At 39.9% G+C, this 25,501-nt stretch overlaps 1 protein-coding gene across 3 annotated transcripts in view; it reads left to right on the top strand.

The window, feature by feature from the left end:
• Nucleotides 1-25,501, top strand: part of slc8a4b (solute carrier family 8 member 4b) — a 114,719-nt gene that overhangs the window by 58,123 nt on the left and 31,095 nt on the right. For all 3 annotated transcript variants that reach the window (XR_003598159.1, XM_028038465.1, XM_028038466.1), the window contains exons 9-11: nucleotides 663-759; nucleotides 1,834-2,025; nucleotides 3,406-3,598. Coding sequence is in view for 2 of the 3 variants with exons in the window: in XM_028038465.1 (XP_027894266.1) it covers nucleotides 663-759; nucleotides 1,834-2,025; nucleotides 3,406-3,598 (482 nt within the window). In the remaining variant the exon portion in view is untranslated. The remainder of the gene's footprint in view (nucleotides 1-662; nucleotides 760-1,833; nucleotides 2,026-3,405; nucleotides 3,599-25,501) is intronic.

Below are 25,501 nucleotides of genomic sequence, written 5' to 3'. Positions count from 1 at the left end.
TGTCGAGCTGTGATGCGAATCATTCAACAGCGACTGAGAGCGTCGGATGATTATGAGAAATAGTAGAGATAAATTTGACAAAAATCCAAATTGCTTTTGTGTTGCAACTACATTTGCAGTGTTTATGTCTACCAAAAAAATTACAAAAAGGACTAATATCTTACATTTTCATTGAAAATGTATGAAACCAGCAGCCTGCACGTCTGGAAATTTTGAAATATTACCGAGCCTCGGGACAGGACCAGAAATATCTGAATGAGTGTTTTTGAAAATAAATTAAGCTCACAGTCTCTCTAAGAGCATACACATTTCATGAAGGGCTAAAAATAGAAATAAATTACCACAGTCATAGCACCAACACTCACTTCAGCTTTTCCTGCAAGCAGAAACCGTCTTTCAGGGTCGCTTTGCTTGTCGTTTCCTGTTTTTAAAGTTTGCTTACATATAAATGTGAAGGACAGGCTCATATGAATGAAACAGACTATAGAGAATATTTTATTGCGCCATCTTCAAATAATTAATTATTTAGTTGTATCTGACCATAAGGCTTGTTTTAATGAGGCTGTTTCTCTCCTTTATGTTTAATCTGCCCTCTTCATATATCTGCTATCGTTGATCTCATCCCTCTTTTAATTTTCCTCTCTCTCTGCGTTCGGCCCCAGGTGGATTATCGCACAGAGGACGGTACGGCCAACGCGGGCTCAGATTATGAGTTTGCTGAAGGAACGCTGCTGTTTAAGCCTGGAGAAACCCTGAAAGGTAATGACAGGAGTGACATGAACATTCATGACATGTTTTCAAAAGCGGCGTCTCTGAGACGTCTGCTCAGTCATCTGCAGCCCTGCAGGCCAACTGCATGTTCCGTTTACTGCGTTGAGTCTGCAAAACAAACTGGTCCAGTTTACATCCAACTGTATGCAATCAGTTTGCATCACATTCAATCTCAAATCAATCCAGTTTCTTTCAATAAAATCCAAGTTAGATTCAGATCCAGTTGGAAAAAACAACAATTTCTCACCCAGAGCAAGCAAGCATGTGGTGACAGTGGAGAGGAACCATTCCTTCTTAACAGTATAAAAATCCCGGAGAACCAGGGTGTACTTTCTACGGCATCGGTGTCCAAATGTTTTGACGGGTTGGCCAAAGTGAAGAAAGTGTTATATTTTTACTAAAAACTTTCCCTGTGATGTTTTAATTTTCTTTACTGACTTGATGATGTAACAGTTTAAAAAAAACAAATAAAGTTATTATTTTTTTGTTAGGAAGAGACGTGCAAACTATTGCAGAGCCAAAACTTGGGAAGGGCTTGCCCTATAAAAGAAATATTTGTCAAGTGTTTATTGAAAAAAATAGCAAACATTTTAGTCAGTTTGGAGCAATAAAAGTGAAATTTAAATCATTTTATGTTTGGAAATGGATAGATGTCACCCTTGCAAAAGAATGTAGAAGTGTGGTTATTTGTGGCTTTTTATTTTATTAATCATCCGCATCAACTGGGGGCCGAAAAAATAGTCCCCAGGCCACATTTACCCCAGTTACAGATCTGGAACTCAACCCCGTTGAAAACCTCCTGGTTTTTCCACCAAATAGGGTTAGGGTTAGGGTAGGGTTAGAAGAGAAATAAAAACTGAGCACCAAAGGTTTTCCTGTCCAGGTAAGAGACACAGCTAAGCTCAGAAGCATGGAGCGAGGTCCACTTTCTATAAAAAGAAACGGCATTCAAATTAATCGAGAGTTTTATCGGTGGCTTTGAAGCAGCTAACACAGACGATCTGGGTCAGGAGGATTTTCTACCAGATCTGATGCCCCGATTACCGTTTTTGTTTTCTCCAGAGATTACTGTTGGCGTCATTGATGATGACATCTTTGAGGAGGACGAGTATTTCTACGTTCACCTCAGTAACCCCCGCGTGGTCGGCTGCCCCGAGATCGGCGCCGCCCCGCTGGACGCCAGCGCCACCCCGAAAGCCGTGCTGGGAGAAAACCACACGGCCACAGTAACCATCTACGACGACGACCACGCAGGTGAGACGAATCTTTAATAAACAAAGGTCATACAGGTTTATAATCACTTTTTTCAATCACACTAAAAGCTCCCAGAAATAAAAAAAATTACCCTTTCAACTGAGTTGGTCCGTTGGTCATATTATTGCTATTTCTATTCGAAATGTGTTGAAATTCTGCTACAAAGATCAACACGAATCCACTTTTAATAAGGTTTTACACATCAGTGATAAACAAATAATGTCTTCCCATATTTACATGCGGTCGATGTGTCCAATACTCAAGAAAATAGAAAAGCACATATTTTCTTTCATATTCTTGATATCAACCAGCATCGTCTCTCTAAAGCGTCACAAAGTTTCACCCATCAGATCGGTGCAAAGTGCTGTTCAACCCATTTCACGTGTTTCAGGAACCTCTTTAGAAACACGAACATGTTTAGCATTGAGATGCTATTTTAGTGTTGAACAGCTTCGCTGACAGGCTAACGCCTTTTAGCGCAACTTAAACACAACAACAGTCTTTTCTAATGTCCCATCTGATCGTTTTTTAACCCGAAAGGTGTCGATGAAACATTTTTACAAGACAAATTTGCAGTACAGTGATTCTGCCACACTCTGCGCTATCTGAAAAATTACAACAGTTTCTGAAAGGGGAGACGTTGCGCTTTCCAAGCAATATGGGGTTATTACGGTAATTTTACTCCCGCCATTGCAAGAAGCATGTTTTACTTCAGGCACAAACTCTTTTTAATAGACGGTAAATTGTGAAAAATATCTTACAAGATATTTGAAGTTCCAGTTGTTATGAAGAAATGGGCAAATATATTTACTTACAGGCCATTTAAAGAACTTCGTACCATTAAAATAAGCAAAAATATCCAGATGGAGATTTGAAACTTAGTTTAAGTAAATACTAACTCCCAGTGGGTTTAGACTGGAGAAGCAGTTTTGTGGTCCATTATGTTGTTCATTGACGCTGCTTGTGCGTCAGATTTCATAAATGAATTATGGAAACATGTGTAATACATTCTCTATAAATCAGAACAGTACATCTAAATCATGAATTAACAACTGTTCTGTCTTTGTTTCATTTGGATGTTTCGTAATTAAAACCATCTTTTAGAGATTTTCACATCCCCCAAATTCACAATTTACTTTGTACAGGAAGAGTATTTATAGTCATTTAACTTTTTCATGCCAGTACAGGAAACGTGCAAATACAAATGTTCCGGCTGGACAAAATGCGATTAAAATCTATGTATTTAACTAATCAAAATTAAATCTTTAAAGTCCCAGCTCTAAATAAAAATGTTAAATGGATACGAAGTCTTGATTATTTAGAGTTTGAGATTAATTTTCCTCTTTGTGTAGGTATTTATCTGCCCCATCCTGTCTCCAGGTATCTTCACGTTCGAAGGCGCCAGTCAGAGGGTGAGTGAAAGTGTGGGCGTGATGGAGGTCAAGGTTCTGCGGACGTCGGGGGCCCGGGGTCTGGTCGCCGTCCCCTATCGGACCCTGGATGGGACAGCTAAAGGAGGGGAGGACTATGAAATGGCTGCTGGAAAGCTGGAGTTTCAGAATGATGAAACCATGTAAGTTCATGACATCTGCTGAGTTTTTTAACTTTCTTTTCTTTCTCTTATTTGTTAAAACTAAACTTAACAGAAGGATTTCCCTGTAAAAGCTGGGTAACAGTGTAATAACCCTACTGTTTATGGTGTGCTTGTCGTGATTAAACACCTGCACACACACACGATTAAAATCTATGTATTTAACACACACACACTCTCAGAGTTTCTCCAGCGTCCTTGGGCACATGCATTTTTAATCTGCTGATGTTAGCAGTGTTAAATTGACCAACACATAAAGCAACTGGGACTGCAGTTTCCTTGGGGCCCGCGGGGCTCATAAAGTTCCCGCTCTCTCTTCCTCTCTGTGTTCGCAAACAGAGAGCGGGACATCGTAGCTGATTCTTGCTCACGGTGTTGAAGGTTAAAGGTTTATAAACGCCTATTGCCTCGTTACTATTTGTACGGGTTTAAAGGTAACAGCCTGTTAGTTTAGCTCCGAGTTTCCCTGAAAGAAAGACTGACAATATTTACCCTCAGGCTGTTTAACTTCCAGTTTTAAATTGTTCCAAAGCCGTTCCTTCATCCATGTGAAGAGTCTTAAAGACGCAGCGTTATGTAAAATCCACTTTGAGTTTTACATCAATGTTATAAAATTATTCCCTCATCAAAAACATACATAGAGTGATTTGATTCTTTCATGAATGTTTGAGAAATCCTTGCAACCATTCAGCTGTGGGTGGAGCTAGCTCCGCCTTCAAGGCACCACACTCAGCTCCTTCAGACTAGCCAGCAGCAATTAGCAAACACCTGATGGACCGTTTGTAAATGCTTAACGGAGGAACGTTGTTATGATGTTGTGTTGACTTCCTGAAAGCTCAGTGTCGAAAAGAACAGGAGCTTCTTAAAGAGACAGAAACCTAATTTCAAGGCTTGCAAAGTCAAAAGTCTGTTAAGTTTGATATATGGAGCATTTTCATAGCAACTGAACGTAACATAATTACTTGATTGTGTAGCTGGAAAACACTAATACTAATACTGCTTCTTAGGTCTGTCGCAATAACTCAATTAATCACACAATAAATTAAAATGAGTTCATTAATTTCCATTTGCAGGATTTATTGTTTCTCTCTTTTCACTGTTCATTTTTTTTTACCAAAACTGGATGACGAAACTCTTCGGTCTAACCCTTTTTGAAGGACAGTTTTGTTTATAGATTTTATAATTCATTTATGAAATGTTTCTTTTTTAGATATTTAAAATGTCTTCCAGTTCCTGTATTAAAGTCTATTGGTCTTCGAGACTCTGTTCTTGCTTTATTACTAACATTATATCACTTAAAAATGCTCTCAAAACGACAATATTATCATTTATTGCAATAACTTCTACAATAATTTATCATCCAGCAAAATGTGTTATTGCGTGAGGCTACTGATGCTTTAAAACAGCATTTTTTGTTTTGAATTTAAGATATTTAAAATACGAGTAAGGTTGCATGAATTGCAGTTTTTCTGACTGATCATCGATCTTCAAAAGCCTGACCTTCTGATTCCGACGGCTTTGTAAGTCTGAAACGCTGCTGAAAAAATGAGACAAAGTTGCAGAGTTTGGTGTCAGTCAGTCCTCTCTCTCATCTCACAGGGCGAAAGGGGCAGCAGCTGATTTTCAGACGTTTGTGGAGGCAGATAAGATCGGTTTGCATGTAAATATTAAACTGAGGAACGCTTGAGAAGCCTAGCTAAAGACAAGAAATGTCCACTCCGTAAGGCAGTTTATGACGTTAATTTAGTCGATGCAAAGCAACAAATCAGTGCTGAAATAACCCAGCGGAACCTTCTGGGTTTGTTTGATTATTTGTTGGTTCTAATTGGATTATAAATCTTTTCCAATCTTTGTATGAAAAGATTGAAGCAGCGTTTGGTGAGCTTTAGCTAAACTGTGAAGGCCGCTGCAGCCTTCTCTTATCCTCCAGTCCAAATCATGTCGATGTTTCCTCAAATTTGAGAATCTAATTATTTTAATATGATCTTAATTTTAAATTGCTGCTGTGGTTAATGTACAGAGACAGACATCTGCTGGTGTAACTATCTAGTGTTGTTTTTTAAAAAAAAAAACACATTTATGTCGTCTATTTAGGGACTCTAATTGAATTATTTCACGGTTGCACTAGAGATTGATGAGTTAATGTTATAAAATCAAACTGACGCAGACAGGAACGTTTCTCTAGTCGAACTGTGATTTTTGATGAGCCTGTTTGCATTTTCTCTGTTTTTAGGCTCTTTCTTTGATAGACAGGGAGGATAGTTTGGGCTAAAAAATGAGGGACAAAAGCTGGGAGCTGCTTAGGAAAGCTTAAGGTTGATGCTTAAGGAACAAAGAAGGATCAATATTCAGCTGTTTTCATGTGAAGGAGCTGGAGTAAACTGAGAGGAGACCTCAGCAGGATATCGATTTATCCCTCTAGTAGTCTCTCTCTAATCTCTGTGCCGTCTTGTGGCTCATTTTCCTTGATGCTTGTCTTGAGTTTCTGTGTTTTGGCGTTTTAAGCAGCAACGTGTTCGTCTTTTCACTCCTCTTGTGCTTCGGTCCAATCACCAGATGTGGGGATTAAGGCGGATACTTTCACACGGCAGGTCTAGATGCTACATTAAATCCTTTTACTTCTTGCGTGGCCATTCATACGGATAATTAAATGCGACTTCTGTTCAAACCCGTCGTTGAAGAACGTAAACGCCACACAGCAGCGCTCTGTTTATTTATAATAATTGATGCTGCTGATTATGGATCGATTTTAAAGTTTATTCAGCAATAGCAGCCAAAAGGATGGTCACAAAATTATAACAAGACAAAGAATAAAAATAAAAAAGCACAACTAGCATAGAAACAGCCTTTTGTGGAGCATTGACTTGAACTTCTGTAGAGGAATCTGTTTGGATGCAGTCAGAGCTAATGGTGCGTTCACACCAAATGAGTTACGCTCGTCAGAAACGCGTTCGACGCGTGTGCACTTTGAATGCAGAAGTTTCATATTTTGTTCTACACTTAGCTTTTCACGCGTCAGGTTTACATTCAAAGTCCATGTGGAGACGCGTTGAAGTCACGTCTGATGCGTCAAAATCGCTCTTGTTTTGTGTTACCATTTTTTCATATTTTTATGAACAAATATTTTCATACCTTTTTCTCTTCCTGCCTACCTTCCTCTGTGTCGTATATTTTTAGATTTCCTGCCTTTCAGTGTGAGTTTTCTCAGTCTCGCTCCTTTTCCCTCCTTCACCTTTACTTCCACCTTGCTGTCAGTTTATACCTTTCCCTAATTTGCATTTTCTCCCCTCTTCCTTTAACCTTTGCATATTTACACTGTCAGACTTCCTTCCCTCTTACCTTCTTCACCTTCCTCTCCCTAGCACTTCATTTCTCATCTCTTCACCTTCTGCCATTTCTGATGTCATCTTCCCTGACTCTGCCTTCAGTGATTTATTCAGCTAACATTTTGGGCAGATTTTATTTTACAAATATATAAAAACTGAAGTAAACCAAACAGATTTCCTCCGTTTAAAACTCAGGTTCTAGTAGAAAATTGGCAGTAATGTTTGCTTCGTTTAGTTTTCAGCCCCCAAAGCAAAGCTGAAAGCAGCGACTCTGGCATGGGAAAAACTGGAGCCATCTCAGCTTCAACTCGTTGCAGGTTCCAGGGAAACATGCATTTTTATCAGGAGATTTAAATGCTGCAGTCAGAAAGCTGTGTTGGAGAGTAGGTGTGAAGTGAGGAGTGATCTATTGAAGCGCCGTTTAGAAACTGGCAGTATTTTTGCATGTGTATTGGGGACACGTTGCACCAGAACAACTTGAATCTGCTGTAGTTGACATGCCAGGCCAATGGATGGCGCTGTGATTTCATCATGTCGTCAAAACACACATGAGCTTTTCAACCTTAGCTTCCACCTCATGTAGAAACCGTAACCTGTCTCCAAACTTCAGCGTATTTTGTTGGGATTTTATCAGATAAACCAAAAATAGACATTTATTAAGCTGTAACAAAACGTTATCATGATGCAGGGAGGTGAATATTTTTTACAAGTCAGCACCGTGTCTTTTCTCCTGTACGTTGCAGGGATTTCTTTTGAGACCAAAACGGTCTCATTCATGTTGACATTCAATTGTTGATCTCTTAATATGATCTAGTTTTAGATCTTAAATATTTTGCTTCTCAGAGTTTGTTGTTTATTCAGTTCTAATCAACCTCTAGTTTGTTTGCCCAGAAAGTCCCTTTCATTTAAAACCGAACTCTGGTCTGCCTAAAAACCTAGGCCTCCGTTCAATTAAAGTGAACTGAAGATTGGTTCGAATGCGTATGTGAATGCGAAGTGGACCAGAGACCGCTCCACAAGTAGGAAGCAGACTATAGTACAAGGCATTCTGGGTAAACCTAGACAAACACGCTAGCTTATCTCTAGTGGGAGAAATGGCTCATGGTTTTAGCCAAAGACAAATCCTGTAACTGGTAAAACCTGACGCTACTCCATTTTTCTTTACATTTCATGAAGAAGGAAGTTGTGCTCAGCGTCTTCAGAGGTTTTTGTTCGGATTCCTTCAGTCGTTCTTGGTGCAGCGCCCCCACAGGCAAGGAGGGTAAACAGGTTTTTCAGTTAGTTCGGTTGGTTTGACACAGTGCAGTGTGAATATGAACCACAGCAACTGAAAATGTAACAAATGTTGCAACGTTGTCCCCGAGTTTACTGGACTATCAGGTGTGAAAAGGCCCTCAGAGTTCCTCTTTCAGATCATAAAATGGTGGCGCAAATCCACCCTCTACATGGCAGAAAACATGTTGTTTTCTCTTAGTCACAGGTCAAAGGTCAGGCTCCTTTCAGCACCAAGACATGAAGGATGTGTGCAAACAGGCAGTTTAAAACATTCAGGAAATGTCGGTTTGGTCGCTCTGACGAGTTTCCCTTCAGGGTGAAGAAATCTGCTCTGCTTCGTCACTTTGAGAAGGAAAGGCTCGACCCTGATGATGAAACCCCGCTGTGGAAACTACAAGCGTGCAGCTTGAAACGTGGCTGCATGAAGAGGCGCTCTCACAGAGATGTAGCGTAGCATTAGCAGTTTAAGGGTTAAGCAGAAAGTGTTTCCTGCTGCTGTGCTCTTTAAGAAGCAGGGGTTTCTCTGAATATGATGAGAAAAATGTGTCACACTTTGACACGAGAGGCAGCTCTGTGGGTGACCTGCAGAGGAGCGGGGGGATTATTCAGGGTCACTCTGGGTGAAGCTGTGTGTGCGTCTGTATTTATTCACAATGTGACCCCATTATGCGCTGCAGGAAGTAATTAATTCTCTCTGTGCTCAGTCAATTATGGCTTCTTTTATCCATCTCTGGCTGATTCCCCAGCGGAGTCGACGAGCGTCTTAGATTTCAGTGTGGAGCTCTAACTTTGTGTCCTCTTCTCTTTTCTGGCTGTTTTGAATTAATATGAATGTGTGTATGAGTGTGTGTGAGTGTCGATGGAAAGGGTAAAAGGAATAGTGAACTGCGCTGTGTGTGAGATGAAGGGATACTCTCAGCAGGGTGAGTTTATTCTTAGCCTTCGTCTGACCTGCAACTCGGCTCAGAGTCGCAGCCAAGAACAGGGCAGGCGTGTGTGTGTGCGTGTGTGTGTGTGTGTGGTCGTCTCCCCTGGCTCCTCATTATGAATTTCAAACAGGTGTCCTCACCAACATGTTCTGGCCAGCCCATGAAATTATTTGATGATTTATGAGAGAATTCCAGAGTTCAGATTTCAGTTTATTACCTAACAGATTAACCACGTTATTTAGGTTGACGGCTTTACACATTACGGCTGAAATGATTGATCAAATTAATCGATTATTGGAGTATAAAGACAAAAACCTGCAGTTTGTTGAAAGAACGACATACTGAAAGCAGTAATAAAGCCAAACCTGTACAAAAAATATGGATTTTACATTTAGGATGCATAAAAGTCTTCTAGGACGGAGCCAATAGGATGATCACAAAATCATACCACTGTTTACGGCACGATTTACCGCGTTTGCTTCTTCTGATGCAGAATTACGATGAGCGTCTGTGACATCACCGTTCAGACAGACATCTGTCCAATTTAGATATGGAAGTGTCTCAAATCGGATTTGCTGTGTGAACGTAGAACAAATATTGCATGGAAAAATACCGTCTGCTGAAAACTGGTTAACATTTCAGAGACGAAATAAAATCAACCTTGTACACTAATGGCTTTACAGAGAACTTTCCTAAATGTTATAAAAGGTAGATGTTATCATCACCTTTTGTAAAATGTTTATGAAAATGTCCAAAATTAGGTGAAATAAAATATTAAACTACACTGCACTGTATTGTGAATCCTCCTCTTGGCATATTCTTCTTCAGACTTAAAGAGAATTTCTTCTTAGTATCTTTCAAATTTAGCTGCAGATGTTCAGATTTAGATCTGGACTTTGACTGGGCCACTTTCACGCACCAGTTAATAGTCATCCCAGTCTTAACACATCCTCACACTCCCAGTTTCCTGCCACGCTGCCATCTATGTTAATGAAGCTACATCTCTTACCGTTTTTGACAAAGCTGCCAAACGGAGCCGGGATCGTGCGTTTAGCTGCTGGTGACGCAGGCGTCAACTCGCGCGCTTTAAGCAACACTTTCTCCCTTTGGCGAGATATTTCTGGGAATTAGGAGGAGATGGGAGCCTGCTGCACGTGTGGGGGTGAGCGTGTGTGTGTGTCTGTGTTTTCTGCTTGTTGCTGTGCTTGTGACGTGTTTGATATTTGCAACCTGTTTCTCCGTCTGTCACCGATGTAGGGTGACTAACCCGGAGCTGTTCCTAAAATAAAACATCTTTTGAACTCCAAATCCCCCAGAGAGAGGCGTGCTGTGCGTACAGCACACAAGCGCGCCTCTTTCATGTTTGTGTTTCCTGCGGCTGCTGCACGTGCATGTGTGTGACTCAGCACTTCGCTGCATTTCCTGCAGCCGTGTGTTTTGTTGCCCATCTAACCTGTGTGACATCATCTTCTCTTCTCACTTGCACGCGCTCCAGCATCTTTAGCATTCCCCCAATGCATGCTTTGTCCTTGCTGCTTATCAGTTGGCAGCATAACGCACAGCCTTCAAACAACAGCCTAGATTTGGAGCAGAGGTTGTTTCCCTAATCTGACGGAGCAAACACTGGAGAAAATACTAATCAGGTGCTGTGCATCTTAAACATATTTATAATGTACATTATTTAAAAGTTAGAAGGGATCATTCTGTGATTTGGATGCAAACTAAAGTTGTATGCTAATTTGCTAGTAGCATTGCTAATTTGTAGCGTTTTTTTGCAATTAAAGTCACAAAAATAAATTGTGGTGCCAATTTAAAAATATTTGGAAGGAATTTTTATGATATTTGTGCTAAGGTATATTGTTCAATGTGACTTTTTATTACTCTCCATATCGGTCACGGACTATAACTTGACATCAAGTGAGGCACCAGTCACTCGAACCCAATGTTTTCAGCCAATTTTAAGAAAAATTAGCAGTAAAAATTGGAACAAAATGTTGGGATCTGTTGATTTTGTGTAGATTTTGTATGTATTTTGCAGATTTGTGAAAAACTGGAGGGATTAATTGATCATTTAGATCAATTAATTTGATAATTAATTAATTTGATAATTTGGAGTCTAGAGGACCACATAAAAAGCTATGGCGGGCCCGATTTGGCCCCCGGACCTCGAGTTTGACACCTGTGCTTCAGGGTTAGTCAGCTGTTTTCTCTACTGATGTTACAGTTGTGAGGCTATGAATTAAAGTAAAAGGAAGGAAAAAAACACTTCTAATGAAAACTAAGCATAGGCGTCAGTTTAAAACTCATTCTGTCGGTTTTCTAATCGGCCTGATTTTCTTCTTTCTTTTTTTATTGCGAGGAGCGACATGCAGGTGAAAAACAACAGCAGAGTTAAGTTGCACAGAAGAGATTTGGTGATCAACAAATAATCCATCTAAAGGAAAATTCAATGAAGCTAAAGTCAAAAACACAGCAACAGCCCACACATCATCTACTCAGAGGTTCCTAGATATTACCTGGCATTTAACTTTCTTCCTGGTTCAGCTAAAAATGTTTCACCGCAAGAAATACTTTCATCTTGTTTCGGCTGAGTAATGGTCAGCGGTAGATTAGATCAGCTGGAGGGACAAAGAGACGATTACTCATACTCTGACAGGGTCACTGCTTCCTGGACAAATGTTATCTAGATGATGCAGATGGTTCTCAGAAGGATGTGCTACCAGTGTTGACCAAGGCTGACTCTGCAGTGGCTCTTTTATTTCATCTGGCATCATCAGGACATGACCAATGATCAGTGGTTTAGGCACATGGTTGAGTTAATACGGTTGCATAAATCTGTGGATTTTACAGCTGGAAACTAACTGGAATGAAGGTAAATAATGTTTAGCATGAATAATTCTGGAACAAGAGATTGGTTAATGTACAGCTTTTCTAAAAGCCGTGTACATTAAATCCACATTCGCTCATAAATATAGCATATTGCCCTCAACAGGATAAAAGTCGTTATCACACATCTACGTACACGTTTGCACTTCAGTAAGTGATTCTTTGGAACAGACTTTTCTCTCTTGGTTTCAGTTTTATAGTTGAGTTTTGATGACCTAGAGAAACTCCTTTTAGTTTATAAATTACTGAGTCCTTTAGGCAACACTTTATTGAAGGGGTGTGCATAAGACTGACATGACATTGTCATAAACATGACATAACACCTGTTATAAACATGAAGGAGTCTTTATGAATGTTTACAACTGTTGTCATGAAGTGTCATTTGGTAAATAATGACACTTTTAATGCAAAGTTCTTTTAAAACTTAAATAAATCATCCATTAAAGTGTAAACTTTTCATTAAAAGTTACATTATTTACCGAATGACACTTTATGACAACAGCTGTAAACATTTATAAAGACTCCTTCATGTTCATAACAGATGCTATGTCATGTTTATAATAATGTTATGTCAGTCTTATGCACACTCCTTCAAATAAAGTGTTACTTAGCAACCCAGAGAGAGAACCAACATTTAACTTTATACTTTACAAATCTAGAACAAACTCAGAAAATACCATCTACTTAGCAACCCAGAACAACTGGAACCAACATTTAGTTTTATACCTCAATTGAGAAACTCCTGAAATTACCTTCAACTCTGTTGCTGATTTTGGCTAATTCACTGCAGCAGGCTTCGGTCAGAAGGAGCCGAACATCAGCAGATTTTACTACGGCAGTAAAACATTGATGTATTTTCAGCAGAATAAATTTTCATCACAGGTGGAGAACATGAGAAAAGGAAATGCTACTTCAACAATTTTTAATTACTTCAAAATAAGAGCATGAATATAAACGTCCACTTGGTGAATTCTTTGCAGTCAAAAACCAAAACTTCAACACGGATATTTTGAAAGTTTACAAAACAGCCGAGTAAATTAGCGCCTTAGAGTTCATCCGGAAAATTTATTTAGAGGAACATTATTAAAGTTAGCAAAACCACTAATATGATAAATGAAAAGTTAACAATTAGCGCCGCAGAAAAATGAGCAGAAGTGTGCCTTTACATTTTAAGAAGGGGCTTAAAATGTACTGAATACTTATATTAGATTTATATTTATGTATATTACCAGACAACGCAAACATATTTTTAATGTACATTATTTAAAAGTTAGAAGGGATCATTCTGTGATTTGGATGCAAACTAAAGTTGTATGCTAATTTGCTAGTAGCATTGCTAATTTGTAGCGTTTTTTTGCAATTAAAGTCACAAAAATAAATTGTGGTGCCAATTTAAAAATCTTTGGAAGGAATTTTTATGATATTTGTGCTAGGGTATATTGTTCAATGTGACTTTTCATTACTCTCCATATCGGTCACGGACTATAACTTGACATCAAGTGAGGCAGCAGTCACTCGAACCCAATGTTTTCAGTAGGCCTGTCGCGATAAACGATAAATCGATTAATCGTACGATAAATTAAAACTATCGACGTCATTTCAATTATCGGCATTATCGTCTCATCCGGCCTTTTTCTCTTTCTGTTGATGACACCGAATGAAAAAAAAGCTCAACTCCGGTGCTCTCCACTGACCCTCCTTTCTCATTTCCTTAGTGTAAAGCCCAGCGCACACGACACGATCTTACAGCTGTCGTTCGATTGTCGGCCCATTTTCAAAACCTGACAGACCACATATTAGCCGACAGAAATCCTAGGTATAACGGTTTGATCGGATTCATTCCTGCCGTGTGGTGTCCAACAATGGGCACAAAATAATGGCTACAAGTTCAGTTAACTAATTTTAAAACCAGGTATTAATCAATGCTGTACTACAATCTACCTGCAATGCATGTGGCTTGTGTCAGTCCTGACTGAATGAAAATCATTATAACCTGTTTACGTCACGTTAACGAAGAACAGCTGAAAAGTTACCGGGTTTATCAACTTCAGTAGCAATTTCGCTCCAACTCCTCCTCTTGTCATTTCTATATTCTTTGCATGTAGAATAAACATTAATGTTGTTTCCACGTCGGCTGGACTTCGGGTTGCGTCGTGTCAGCTGTTTGGGATTCCCCGACATAATTTCCCCTCAGAAAACACGGAGGAGAATCCGCGCTTTCTGATTGGCTGCCTGTCACATTCAACAGGCTGCGTTAAGATCCCAGTCGGGGAAAATCCTGATTTAGATCGGAGCGGCAACGACGCGGCAACGACGATCTACCATAACACACCACACAATCTTAGAAAGACCAACATGCTAAGATTGTCATAAGGGGAAAAATAGGAGCAAAAAATCATGTAGTGTGAACTATTGCATCAGGTAGTCGATGTGCCCATCTTCTCTATTTAAATCTAATTATTACTGAAGGGCAACATAATATACAGACTTCATAATCTGCACTCTTTTGGTTGAATGCAGTATTTATTTCCACTTTGGCTTTATGCTGTTTAGTTTTTATCAAGTACATTTTTTGTTAATGGAGACTGAGAATCCATTTTGTTTTTGGTTGTTTTGTTTATTTTGTTTATCAGCTCCAGTGTTAAATATTCTTTTGAAAATAAAGTGTATCTATCTTTGGCAGGAAATCGCATGCATTATTACGTCATTTCCATTAAATCAGTGTAAAAAGGTCTTCAGACAATATTATCGTTTATCGCAATAATTTTTTGAGACAATTAATCGCTCAGCAAAATTTGCTATCGTGACAGGCCTAGTTTTCAGCCAATTTTAAGAAAAATCTGCAGTAAAAATTGGAAAAAAATGTTGGGATCTGTAGATTTTGTGTAGATTTTGTATGTATTTTGCAGATTTGTGAAAAACTGGAGGGATTAATTGATGGAATTTGGAGTCCAGAGGACCACATAAAAAGCTATGGCGGGCCAGATTGGGCCCCTGGACCTCGAGTTTGACACCTGTGCTTCAGGGTTAGCGCAGCGTTTTAGTCAGCGGTTTTCTCTCCTGATGTTACAGTTGTGAGGCTATGAATTAAAGTTATCCATCCATCCATCCATCCATTTTCTTACACCCTTGTCGGGAGGTCGGGAGGTGCTGGTGCCAATCTCCAGCTAACGATCCGGGCGAGAGGCCGGGTCACCCTGGACAGGTCTGCCGCAGGGATGAATTAAAGTTAAAGGAAGGTAAAAGATATTTCTAATGAAAACTAAGCATAGGCATCTGTTTAAAACTTATTCTGTCGTTTTTCTGATCAGTCTGACTTTCTTTTTAATGCTATTAAATCTGAAATAAATAATCTATACCACTAATCTACATGCTGTATTAAAGTTTTTAGTTGGCCAATCAGCCTTGCAGTGTGTATCCATTTATATTTTCTGTGTATTGAGGGTCAGTTTGCATTTTGGAGTTGAGTTTTACTCTCTGATGTCTGGTACCAGACAAACAGCTTGTTGCTCGACAGAAACCATTTTTATCTCCTCCGTTTCTCTCCGTTTCTCATCCCGAGGATTCCTGCGTCTCTATAAGCAAAATCAGTTCTTTTCTTCTTCTCTCTTCAACTCATTGTTTGTTGCCTTAGCAACTTTTGATTCCTCCCATCATCGCTCCACAAAGACGAGGCAACAAAAACACTAAAATTATCTGCGTAGGATAAAGGAAGGGCCCTCGCGGTGTATTCGTTTGTTTTTCTGCTGTCTCTGCTGGAGGTTTGAATAAGAACTGTGTGATTACGTCCCACATTATTTCTCACCGTGTTTAGCTTTTCGTCTGCGTCTGAAGCATTTATTGTCAGATTCGTGGTGGGATGCATGTTCATTGTTTGATCTTTAATTAAAAGAGCTGAAAATCTCGAGCCTTAAGGGGGGGAAACACACAGACACAACCATGATCCGGTCGAGACGGAGAGAAACGAAGGACAGACCGCCAAGTGACAGAGAGCTGAAGAGAAAATAGGAAAGAAATACAAAGAGGATAAAAAGCGCACATCAATCCCTCTTCCTCCTCTCCAGGTCTAAGTGTCTCCCTCCTTCTCCTCATCTCTCCTAATGTGAGAGCAGTCAACGCTAAGTAGCTTAAGTCAACATCTTTAGCCAGTTTTTAAGCTTTCCCTCCTTGTGTGCGAGTTTGGCTGCGTCATGTGGAAAAATCGATGTGGCAGCTGCTATCTGCTGTTGGCTGCACTCATATTTTTCTCCATACTCCTGATTTGACTTCTTGTTCATCACGCTCATCCTTGTTCTGATGTGTCCACAGTTTGAACAGTTCTTCAAGTGCCGTGTATTGATTTTTCTTTTTTTAAACTGTTGAGGCTTTTCATTGTTGAGAAAAAAAAAAAACAACTTTAAAACTTGGAGCTACTTGGGATAAAGCTGTAAATAGCAGTGTGAGGAGTGAGAAGCACAAAGTTTTCTCCCAAGAACCACAAATAGATCCCAGAAATTTCAGTGTTTGAGAAGCTAGATTGAAGTACATCATGATCTCCCAACCGTCCCCTGAATTTATAGGTTTTTCAGTCTTAAATTTAATTCAGAGTGGCATTTGAAAGGCCTTAGAGAGTCTTATATTTGACTTGAAACCTGCAGATATGTGATAAATCGATATATCAATTAAAACAAGCTCAATAATTTCCTTTTGCATAATTTAACGTTTTTCCATTTTCTCTCTTTCTACCAAAATCTGGGTGATAAAAGTCTTCATTCTGGTGCATTGGTCTCAACTGGTGCCTTTTTTAAGGACAGTTTTATTTACAGAGACTTCCCAATTCATTTTATTTGTTGTTTTCTTTATGTCTTTTGGATATTTAAAATGTCTTCCAGTTACAGTTTTAAATGTTCATTTGAAAGTTCATTGATTTTTGAGAGTGTGTTGTTGAATTATTATGCTTGAAAATGGTCTCAAAGCAACAATATTATCGTTTATCGCGATAACTTCTGGGGCGATTTATCGCAACCGGCCTACATGTGTTGTGAATTTCATGTCAGTGGTCCCTTTAGAAAAATGTTTACTTGACAAAACGTTGCCATGTTTGATTCTTCTTATCCCCACTGTGAAATCCTCCCGTTTAGCCTCCCTGTCGCTCTCCGTTTCTCCTCTGTGCTGCTCTCCGCTCTGCTGGCGACGCTGCAGTCCAACCAATTTCTCCTGCCAAGTCAGTGCTCACTGGCAGCAACACGCCCAGTGGTCGGAGTGGCTCGTCCACAGCCACACACAGTCTGAGCGCGCGCTCTCCACCCACGGTTTTCCGCCAGCCGAGGCCTGTGATCAAACCCCCGCCGACTGCACACACCCTGTAATCACGGCTCGGAGACCCACCGAGAGCTGCGGCAACAGGCCGCCTCCCCCTCATCCTTCTGTGCCTCCTTACTTCCCCGTCTGCCTCAGGCCTCGCAGTTCCTCTGCCCCCCGCCCCGCCAGGCCCAGACCACATTAAAACTCTCAGCACTGGGTTCACTGACCAACAAGGCCAACGAGGAACCTCCAGGGTGTGTCAGCTGTGCTGCTACTTTCCTGTTTATTTAATCTGACTGCAACTTTTCTTACAGCCATAAAGACACATCGGCAGATTTCAGAAGGTTGTTTCAGTTTAACCACATCAAATATTTAAAGTGAGAATGTAATAAAAGCTGCAGGAACCTTCATCCTTAGTCTTGTACTTATCATAATTGGCCTTTATGAAGGTTTGGTAAGAATAATAGATGATTTTTGATTTGATTAATTTATTTCAAAAAGGTTTTTAAAAACAAGAAAAAACATGCATACATAACCAAAAACAAAATAATTTGTTTTTCACTACTTTTCTGTCTGAAAAGGAGTAGGAAGAAGCAAACATTTTTTAATCCTTAATCCCTAATCTCAATTTAATGAGAAATATTACTTAGTGACTCAATAATTATCAAAGATTTGTAATTAAAACCATGTTAGAATATTCATGTGCCTGTTCAATATAATGGGCTAAAAAGCCAACAAATAAATTATATTACATAATTTGAAACCCACAATGCACATTGAACCAACCATCACATAGTAAAGCATGGTGGTGGCAGCATCAAGCTGTGGTGATGCTCGTGTTAAGCAGGGACAGAGAAGTTGGTCAGAGTTGATGGGAAAATGGATTTCAAGGCGTTTTTCTCCCATTTCCACTGTTTGGTCTTAAGGTCGTACTAGATGTGATTTATGGTTCTTTACGTTGAGCTTTACTGCTGTTGGTCCATCAGAACATTGACCCAAATGATACAGACAAACTAAGACCTGGTCCACATGTAGCCGAATATCTGGGATAACAAACACATTTTTATGCTTTTTGGCCTTTAATCCACATGAAAACATCTATAATATAACAATAACATTTATAAAAACTCAGATCAAAATGTAGGTTCATTAGTGTTTGCCTATATACATTGGAAAACATAAGATTTGGGGTCCTGCGAATTACTCTCCAACACATAATGCACCAATACATCCACATACATGCTTTGACACAATTCCCAATCTACATTGTCTTATGTTTTATTAAATGTTTATTCTATTACACTGCTTAAAAGTATTTAAACCTAAAAAATGAACCTCCTGGCTTCATGCTTTATTCCTAACAGGAAGTAGTTTTGAAGTAACCTGGTTGGCTGACAGGCTTTAGCTTCACTGCCCCAATGTGTTTTTGACCTACTATTCTTCCTTGAATAGGTTAGGACAGAGCCATGGGCTATACAAAACATATTTTTTATATTTCTTTGTAAAAAATCATTATTAGATTTTGAGATTTCAGTCTGGTCAGTTCAGACTTTGTGGAGCTCCTTTCATAATGAGATGTTTTAGGGGCTCTTGTCTCTTTAAATCCTAATTCCTAATAAGCTGCTGCTGGCCACGCCCCCCAACTCAACGTTTACACTCTGACGTGAAAATGGCTGTGTCAATTATATAAATATGCATCCTTGAAAAGCAGAAGTGGAGCCTCCTGCACAACCAACAGGAATGCAGCAAGTGGTTTCTGGATGCTAAGTCAACAATAAAATACCTGTCTTTTCCAGCAGCCATTTTACAGCACATACAGCGGTAAAACCAGCTGACCAAATGTGCTGGAGCTCAGCTTGGGTTGCTGAATGTGACTTAATCTGGAGGTTTTTGAAACAGCTGATTTTCAAGACACCAAAAAACAATAACTTATTGTCAAAACGCGGCTGGGTGGTTTATTGAAGCATTAGGGTTGTTTTTAAAAGCAGTGGAGACCAAAATGGAAATAAAATAATGTGAAAAATGTGAATTTTGAGTAATACTTTCCCTTTAAAGTAACGCTCAGAGGTGAAATTGTGTGGATTCATGTGGATGAAAACTTTCCTTAAACCGATCCCAAGTGTATAATATCATTTATTAAAACAATGTGGTGGAGATATTTGTTTTACAAAGACCTCACTGGACTAAGCCTAAGCTTTACAACATACTTAACATTCCCGTCTCAAAATACCAGCCAGAGGTTTACAAACATGCAAAGCTCCATGGAAATTAATGGAGTTCAGGTTAATGAGCGTATCTAGCAGAAGCGACGCCTAAATGAGGCATTAAGCTGCTGCTGAGCTGCAGACCCGTCGTTCAGAACGAGCTCAGGAGTAAATCAGGCGGCGGTCATCAGGCTCAGCAGATCATCTGCAGGGTTACATGCAAGACTCTACTGTGGACCGTTCCGCGGGAACCTGGCACCCTGGTGTGTTCTGGGTAAACTGGGCTGTGGCATGAACGCACGGCGCTGTGGGAGAGTGATGCGCCAGCTCCTGACTGCAGCACCTTAGGGTAATCTGGTATGATCCGCACACACACAGGCACACCCCGCCATGTCAGAGTGATTAAATCACTAATGGCTTGTGGAAGAGACGATGTGACTCATGCAGGCTCTTCATCTCCACTTGCATCTCTCACCCTCCTCTTCACCAAACTCTCCACTACTGTCCTCCTTCTTCTTCTCTCCATCTCTCTCTATTATTCTCTTTTTTCTGCCCTCCTTTGCTCAATTCATCATCCACCTTCTTCTTTATTTGTGCCATCACATTTCCTGTCTATCTACCCCATCATTTCCTGGGATGATATATCGCCCCTCTATATTTTATTGCTCATTCATCCGTCCCCTCTCACCTCTTCCAAGCTCTCCCAGCTTCTTCTCAATTCTTAAAATTTGCCCTTCATCTTTACCACCCCTTACTTTATCATCTTCCTCTTCCCTCCCTGCCTCCTTCTTGTCTGTATTTATCATCGGAGGTGAGCTCGACTCTTCTGCAGTTCCAGGAAAGAAATGGCATTTAGCACATTTTTGGCCGGCTCTTTTAAAAAGGTTACCTGAACCCAACTTTCAACAGAAACAAATTTTCCTGCACAAACCTTTAGCGGCGCATGTTTGTTCTCCAGAAATGTCCCCAAAAAAAGGTCAGAAAGTACAATTCTTCTGGTTTTAATGATCATCTAGTGGAAATATCAAGGTGGATATTAGGTGGGAGACAAATTTTTACTGAACTAAAAATAGAAAAACTGCTAAAAGTTCCCTACAACTAATTGACAGTAAAGTAAAATATGCATGTTAAAGGAGAAGTATTAGTCGTAATTCACATTTTGCATGAGTTTGTACCTTAAACTTGAGTCTCAACTGCTTCTAAAAAACAATCTAAACACAAAGAAAAAAAAAAACCCAGCAGTTTTTGGCAATAAGTTCATGTTTTTTTGGTGTCTGGAAAATGAGCCATTTCAAAACCTTCCCAATTGTTAAGTCACAATGCTTTACCTAGCAACCCCAGCTGAGCCCAGCCGGTTACCTAGCAACATAAGCTGAGCTATAGCACGTTTGGTCAGCTGATGTTACCGCTCTATGCACCCTGTAATGGCTGCTGGAAAAAACAAGTGCTTTGTTGTTGACTTGCCATCCAGAAACCACTTGTTGCAGTCTTGTTGGCTGTGCAGGAGGCTATTCTAATGCTTTTCAAAGATGTACAGTTGTATAATTGCTCAGCTGTCTGCAGCCAGTCTCATGTGTTTTATTGATTTATCATTGATTTGGTTGCGCTGTTTTTGTCTACAAGATGGAGTAACGATTCAACAAGCTACATCAATGGTTTTTAAAAAGAAATACGGGGTGCAAAATTTAAAATTTGAGGTAAAGTTGAAGACTTCGGGAGACTTCCTCCTAAATTATTCCACTCGCATTGTGCATTGCACCTCTACCATTAACAGAGAAATTGCCCCACAGCATGCTGCTGCCACCACCATGCTCTACAGTTGGCACAGTGTTTAGTTTTCCGAACTAAATGTTCTTCTTGTCGTTGTGGCCAGACATCTTAATCTTTGTCTCATTGCCATAGTTCATTTGGTTTATTTGCAGCTGCAAATCTCTGTGAGGTTTAAAATTAAAGTTCCAACAGCTGATCTTGTAAGAACTAAAAAAAAAAAAAACCTCCAACATCAAACTGCAGCATTTTGTCTTATAATACTAATGCTATGTTTTATTTAAAAAACGGCTTTTAAATTAAGACATTCAGATGGGAAACTGTTGGATCAATTGCATTAACATTCACACACCAGACAGAACCAGTATAGCCCGTTCACGTTTAAAAGCCCTGCTTATAAACACACTGTTGGCTTCACTGTGAGAGACGCACAACGATGGAGGGATCGGAGCAAGATGAATGAGTTTAGACCTCTGCAGGACGACTGAACAGACAGAAAAGTCGGAGGTGGGGAGAGATGGATGGGCTGCTGGGAGAGGGAAGGGCAGGAACAGGAAACTGGAGCAAATACCAGCCGGAGGGCGAGGAGGGAAACAACGAGATGTGGGCCACAGTCGCTTAAACCAACTGGTGGCTCCTTGGGTGGTAACAGAGGGAGATGGGAGAGCAGGATGTTTAACTTTTCACCTTGAGATGTAAACATGAGGGAAGAGTTCAGCAAGTCCGGATTCTGAAAGCCCTTCATGCTCCTGACGTTAACTCACACTTTGACCCTTTCATGCATAGCGGTCACTGCAGCAGACAGCATCTAAAACCGTTTCCCTGTGTTTCTTAAGGCTTTTTATGTTATAAATGCACACAGATCTCTGACATGGACACTAGTGCATCATACTATACACTGCCAACTACTGGCCATCCACTGCAAGTGCAAGAAATGTTTTGTTAAATCCAATATGGCGGACAGAGGGAAAATGGACTCGGGAATATCCAGTCCCTCCTTCTACTCTTGCAGGTAAAAAAAAAATATTGTGACATCAAGTAACCTTTAAAGACTAATCCTACTGATGGATTTTCTAAATAACTTTGTATTTTAAGAAAAATAAACTGATCACCTAAAAAAAATCCAAGAAAATTATTTTACAAAATTCTTTCCCACCTTTTTTATGCCATGAGAAAATCAAAAACACTTTGGAATCCTGACATAAAGTATCATAATTCACGCATGAAAGGGTTAAAACCAGCTACGGTTCAAACTTAACACGCAAGAGAAGACAACGCTTCCTTCCTCTGTTTCTTCCTTATGCTTCTCTCCTTTGTGTCCTTCTGTACGTCCTTCCCTCTTCATTCTTTTTATCTTCCTTTTGTCTTTCCTCTCTTTTTTTCTCTACCATAGCGTTTCCATTCTTCTTTGTGTCCTTCTCTAATCACTTTCTCCTTTCATTATTCCTTCTTTTGCATTCCTCGCATTCTTTCGTCCTTTTTAATTCTTTCATCCTTGCTTCCTAGCTTCTTTCCACCATCCTCACTTGTATCCATCTTTAATATTTCCTTTTCTTTCCTCTGTCCTTCCTTGCATTCTTCTATCCTGCCCGTGTTTGTTTTTTAAAGATTCCCTTTTTAAAAAATTGTCCATTTATAAATACCTGCTGTAAATTAAACGTCTGTGTTTTTAAACGGTTAAAAACGAGGGGGACATTTTGAATGTGTCTCAACGCTGGATGTTTGGTTTCTGCTTTAAACTGAAGCATCATGGGATGAAACATGAAAACAAACTGATAAATTAATCATACGGCAAGACGCTGAGGGAACCGTAAGAAGATAAACAACATCTGAGTCGCTCGGTGTCTGAAGTCGCCCAGCTGAAGCTCCGTTAGCCTCTGTGCTGTGACAGCTAGCTAGCGCTCTATTCAGCTACATCATAAATTCACAATGAGCATTAAAACAAACATGAGAACAAACGAGAAGAGAGAATGAATGGAAGAGCACAGGATGTTCCTATTGATTGTTTATTTCTTTATATTTAGCTGCTCTGTAATAACAGTTTATTTAAGAAAAATATTTTCTCCTGGTTTATTCTTGTTCAAGATTTTGGTCATTTTCCCCCCCAGTTATTCTCTGATTTGGTCATTAATTGAAACTTTTCTGACACAGAAAGTTAACAGTTTGAGAACTGCAGATTGTTCTCAAAAATTTACTTTCAGATATTTTCAACTCTTCCTGCATCCATCAACTCAGTGGAAAACGGTCTATAATATCTAATTTATGGCTACTAAAAGGGTTTGTGTTTAAGGCAGAAATGCTTTGAATCAGGCAGACTTAACGTTTGAATTTTTAGAAACACATAACGGACAGAAAGCCTGCTAAACTTTTTGACAACAACTGATTACGAATGTAAATCAATCAAAACAAGACACCATTTTGGCCTTCTTCACCTTCTCAGCTTCACGAGACTTCCTACTAAACACTTATGAATATCAACTCTGTTAATGTTCCATCTGCTGTAAGTTAGCTTGTATAAATAGTCTGTTTTATATCATGCAGCAGATAAAGGAGAAAATTGTGTCGCAGGCTTTGGTTTCAGGTTATTTATGCAGCATTAAAAGTTTAATGAAGATAGAAAGTGCAAAGGGAGACTGATGTTGGAAAGACAACAATGATGTGGTTTCTAGAGCAGAAATCGATGGTGTTTGTGCACCAAGTGAGACTCTGTCGTTTTAATCATCTTCACATATCCACTCTGAGCAGACATGTTCTGCCCACAGGACTTTTTGTGAAGCTGTGGGCAGGACGTATCTCCTGAAGCAGTCAGTATAGCAATGAATCTCAATAAGCCTCTGCCTGAAGACTGTTGCTGAATGACAGTCTCGTGACTCTTGTGCTCAGTTTCTGGGCAGCCGAGATGATACACTGCTAATCCACCTCACTTGCTTTTGCCGCTCCTTTTTAAATCCCTGTCTGTTCATAAGGTCAATAAGTCAGGCAGAGACAGTCGAGCATGTGATCTTTCTTTCACCTTCCACATTTGTGTCCTATATCAAACTGCTTTACCGCTGTCTGAACGGCCCGTTTCCAATTTGTGCCACTTCCGTATTTGATACTAGTTCGGATACGTTTCCGATTGTTTCCAGTGTCTGCAGTCAGAACAGTCAGCTCACATTTTATCCGACTTTTATGTCATAATTCTGCACCAGAAGAAGCCAGACAATGGCTGAAAATTATTATTATTAGCTTAATCAAAATAAAAGAAGTCTGTATCACTACTGGCTCGAACTACAGATCCAACAGACTCTACAGAACCTGCAGTCAATACTCCACAAAAAGCCATCGCTATCAGTTGTGCTTTCTTTTTCTTAGCTCCCTTTGTGTTATGAACTTGTGACGATACGATCAGCTCCGAATTTTTAAAATCAGTCTATAAGTGAAGATATTATTATTTCCATAGACAATGTGCTGCTGCTGTGAGTCGTCTACGTTCTTCTTCTGCACGCTGGGGTCGCTTCAGGGAGGTAAACCGTTCACAAAAAAAAAGAAAACGAAATCAGACTTCAGCAAAAAAATCTGGATTGAGTTTCCAGACCTGCAGTGTGAACGTCGCCTGAGAAAGAAAAGATGTCTTGATCTTCCTTCTCTCTGCTCTGACCCCATGAAGCTCCGTTTCAACTCCTGTGGGATTCGGGGTCGTAGGTTAGGCCTGATTTGAGATTTTAAGATGCTAATTAGCCGCTTCCAGGTGTAAAAACAGCACACTGTTGCCACGGTTACGCATCGTAACAGTCTGAAAGTCAAAAAAGCAACAGAAATCCTTCCAGCGGCAGAGCTAGAAGGAATAGTTGTCCAAATATGCAATAATTCAACCCAAAACAGAACAAACCAGAACCAAAACAACAGGACACCAGATCACTAATTAAAAACTATTTAGGTGGTTCAAACACAGCCTGATTCCTCAAACTGGACCTTTCACGTAAAAACACAAAACAAATAAATCAATGATCCCGTTTCTCTTTAATGATCGCTGATGCTGGGCTCGTTTCCTCAAGTGTCAGTTCACGAACATCAGAGATAAAAACGAGGCGTGGGAGGATGCAACGTTTTCAATTAGGACGCGGACCCACACAGACGAGCAGCGCTTCCTCTTATTCTCTCCTGACGAAAACCATAATCACATCAGAGGAAAATATCCTCCAAAACTGGAGCAGAAACAACATCTGCGGATCG

The sequence above is a fragment of the Xiphophorus couchianus genome, chromosome 14 (assembly GCF_001444195.1).
Source record: "Xiphophorus couchianus chromosome 14, X_couchianus-1.0, whole genome shotgun sequence".
In the NCBI taxonomy this organism is placed as follows: Eukaryota; Metazoa; Chordata; class Actinopteri; order Cyprinodontiformes; family Poeciliidae; genus Xiphophorus; species Xiphophorus couchianus.
Note: the sequence above shows the minus strand (reverse complement) of the source record. Positions and strands in the feature narration are given on the sequence as shown.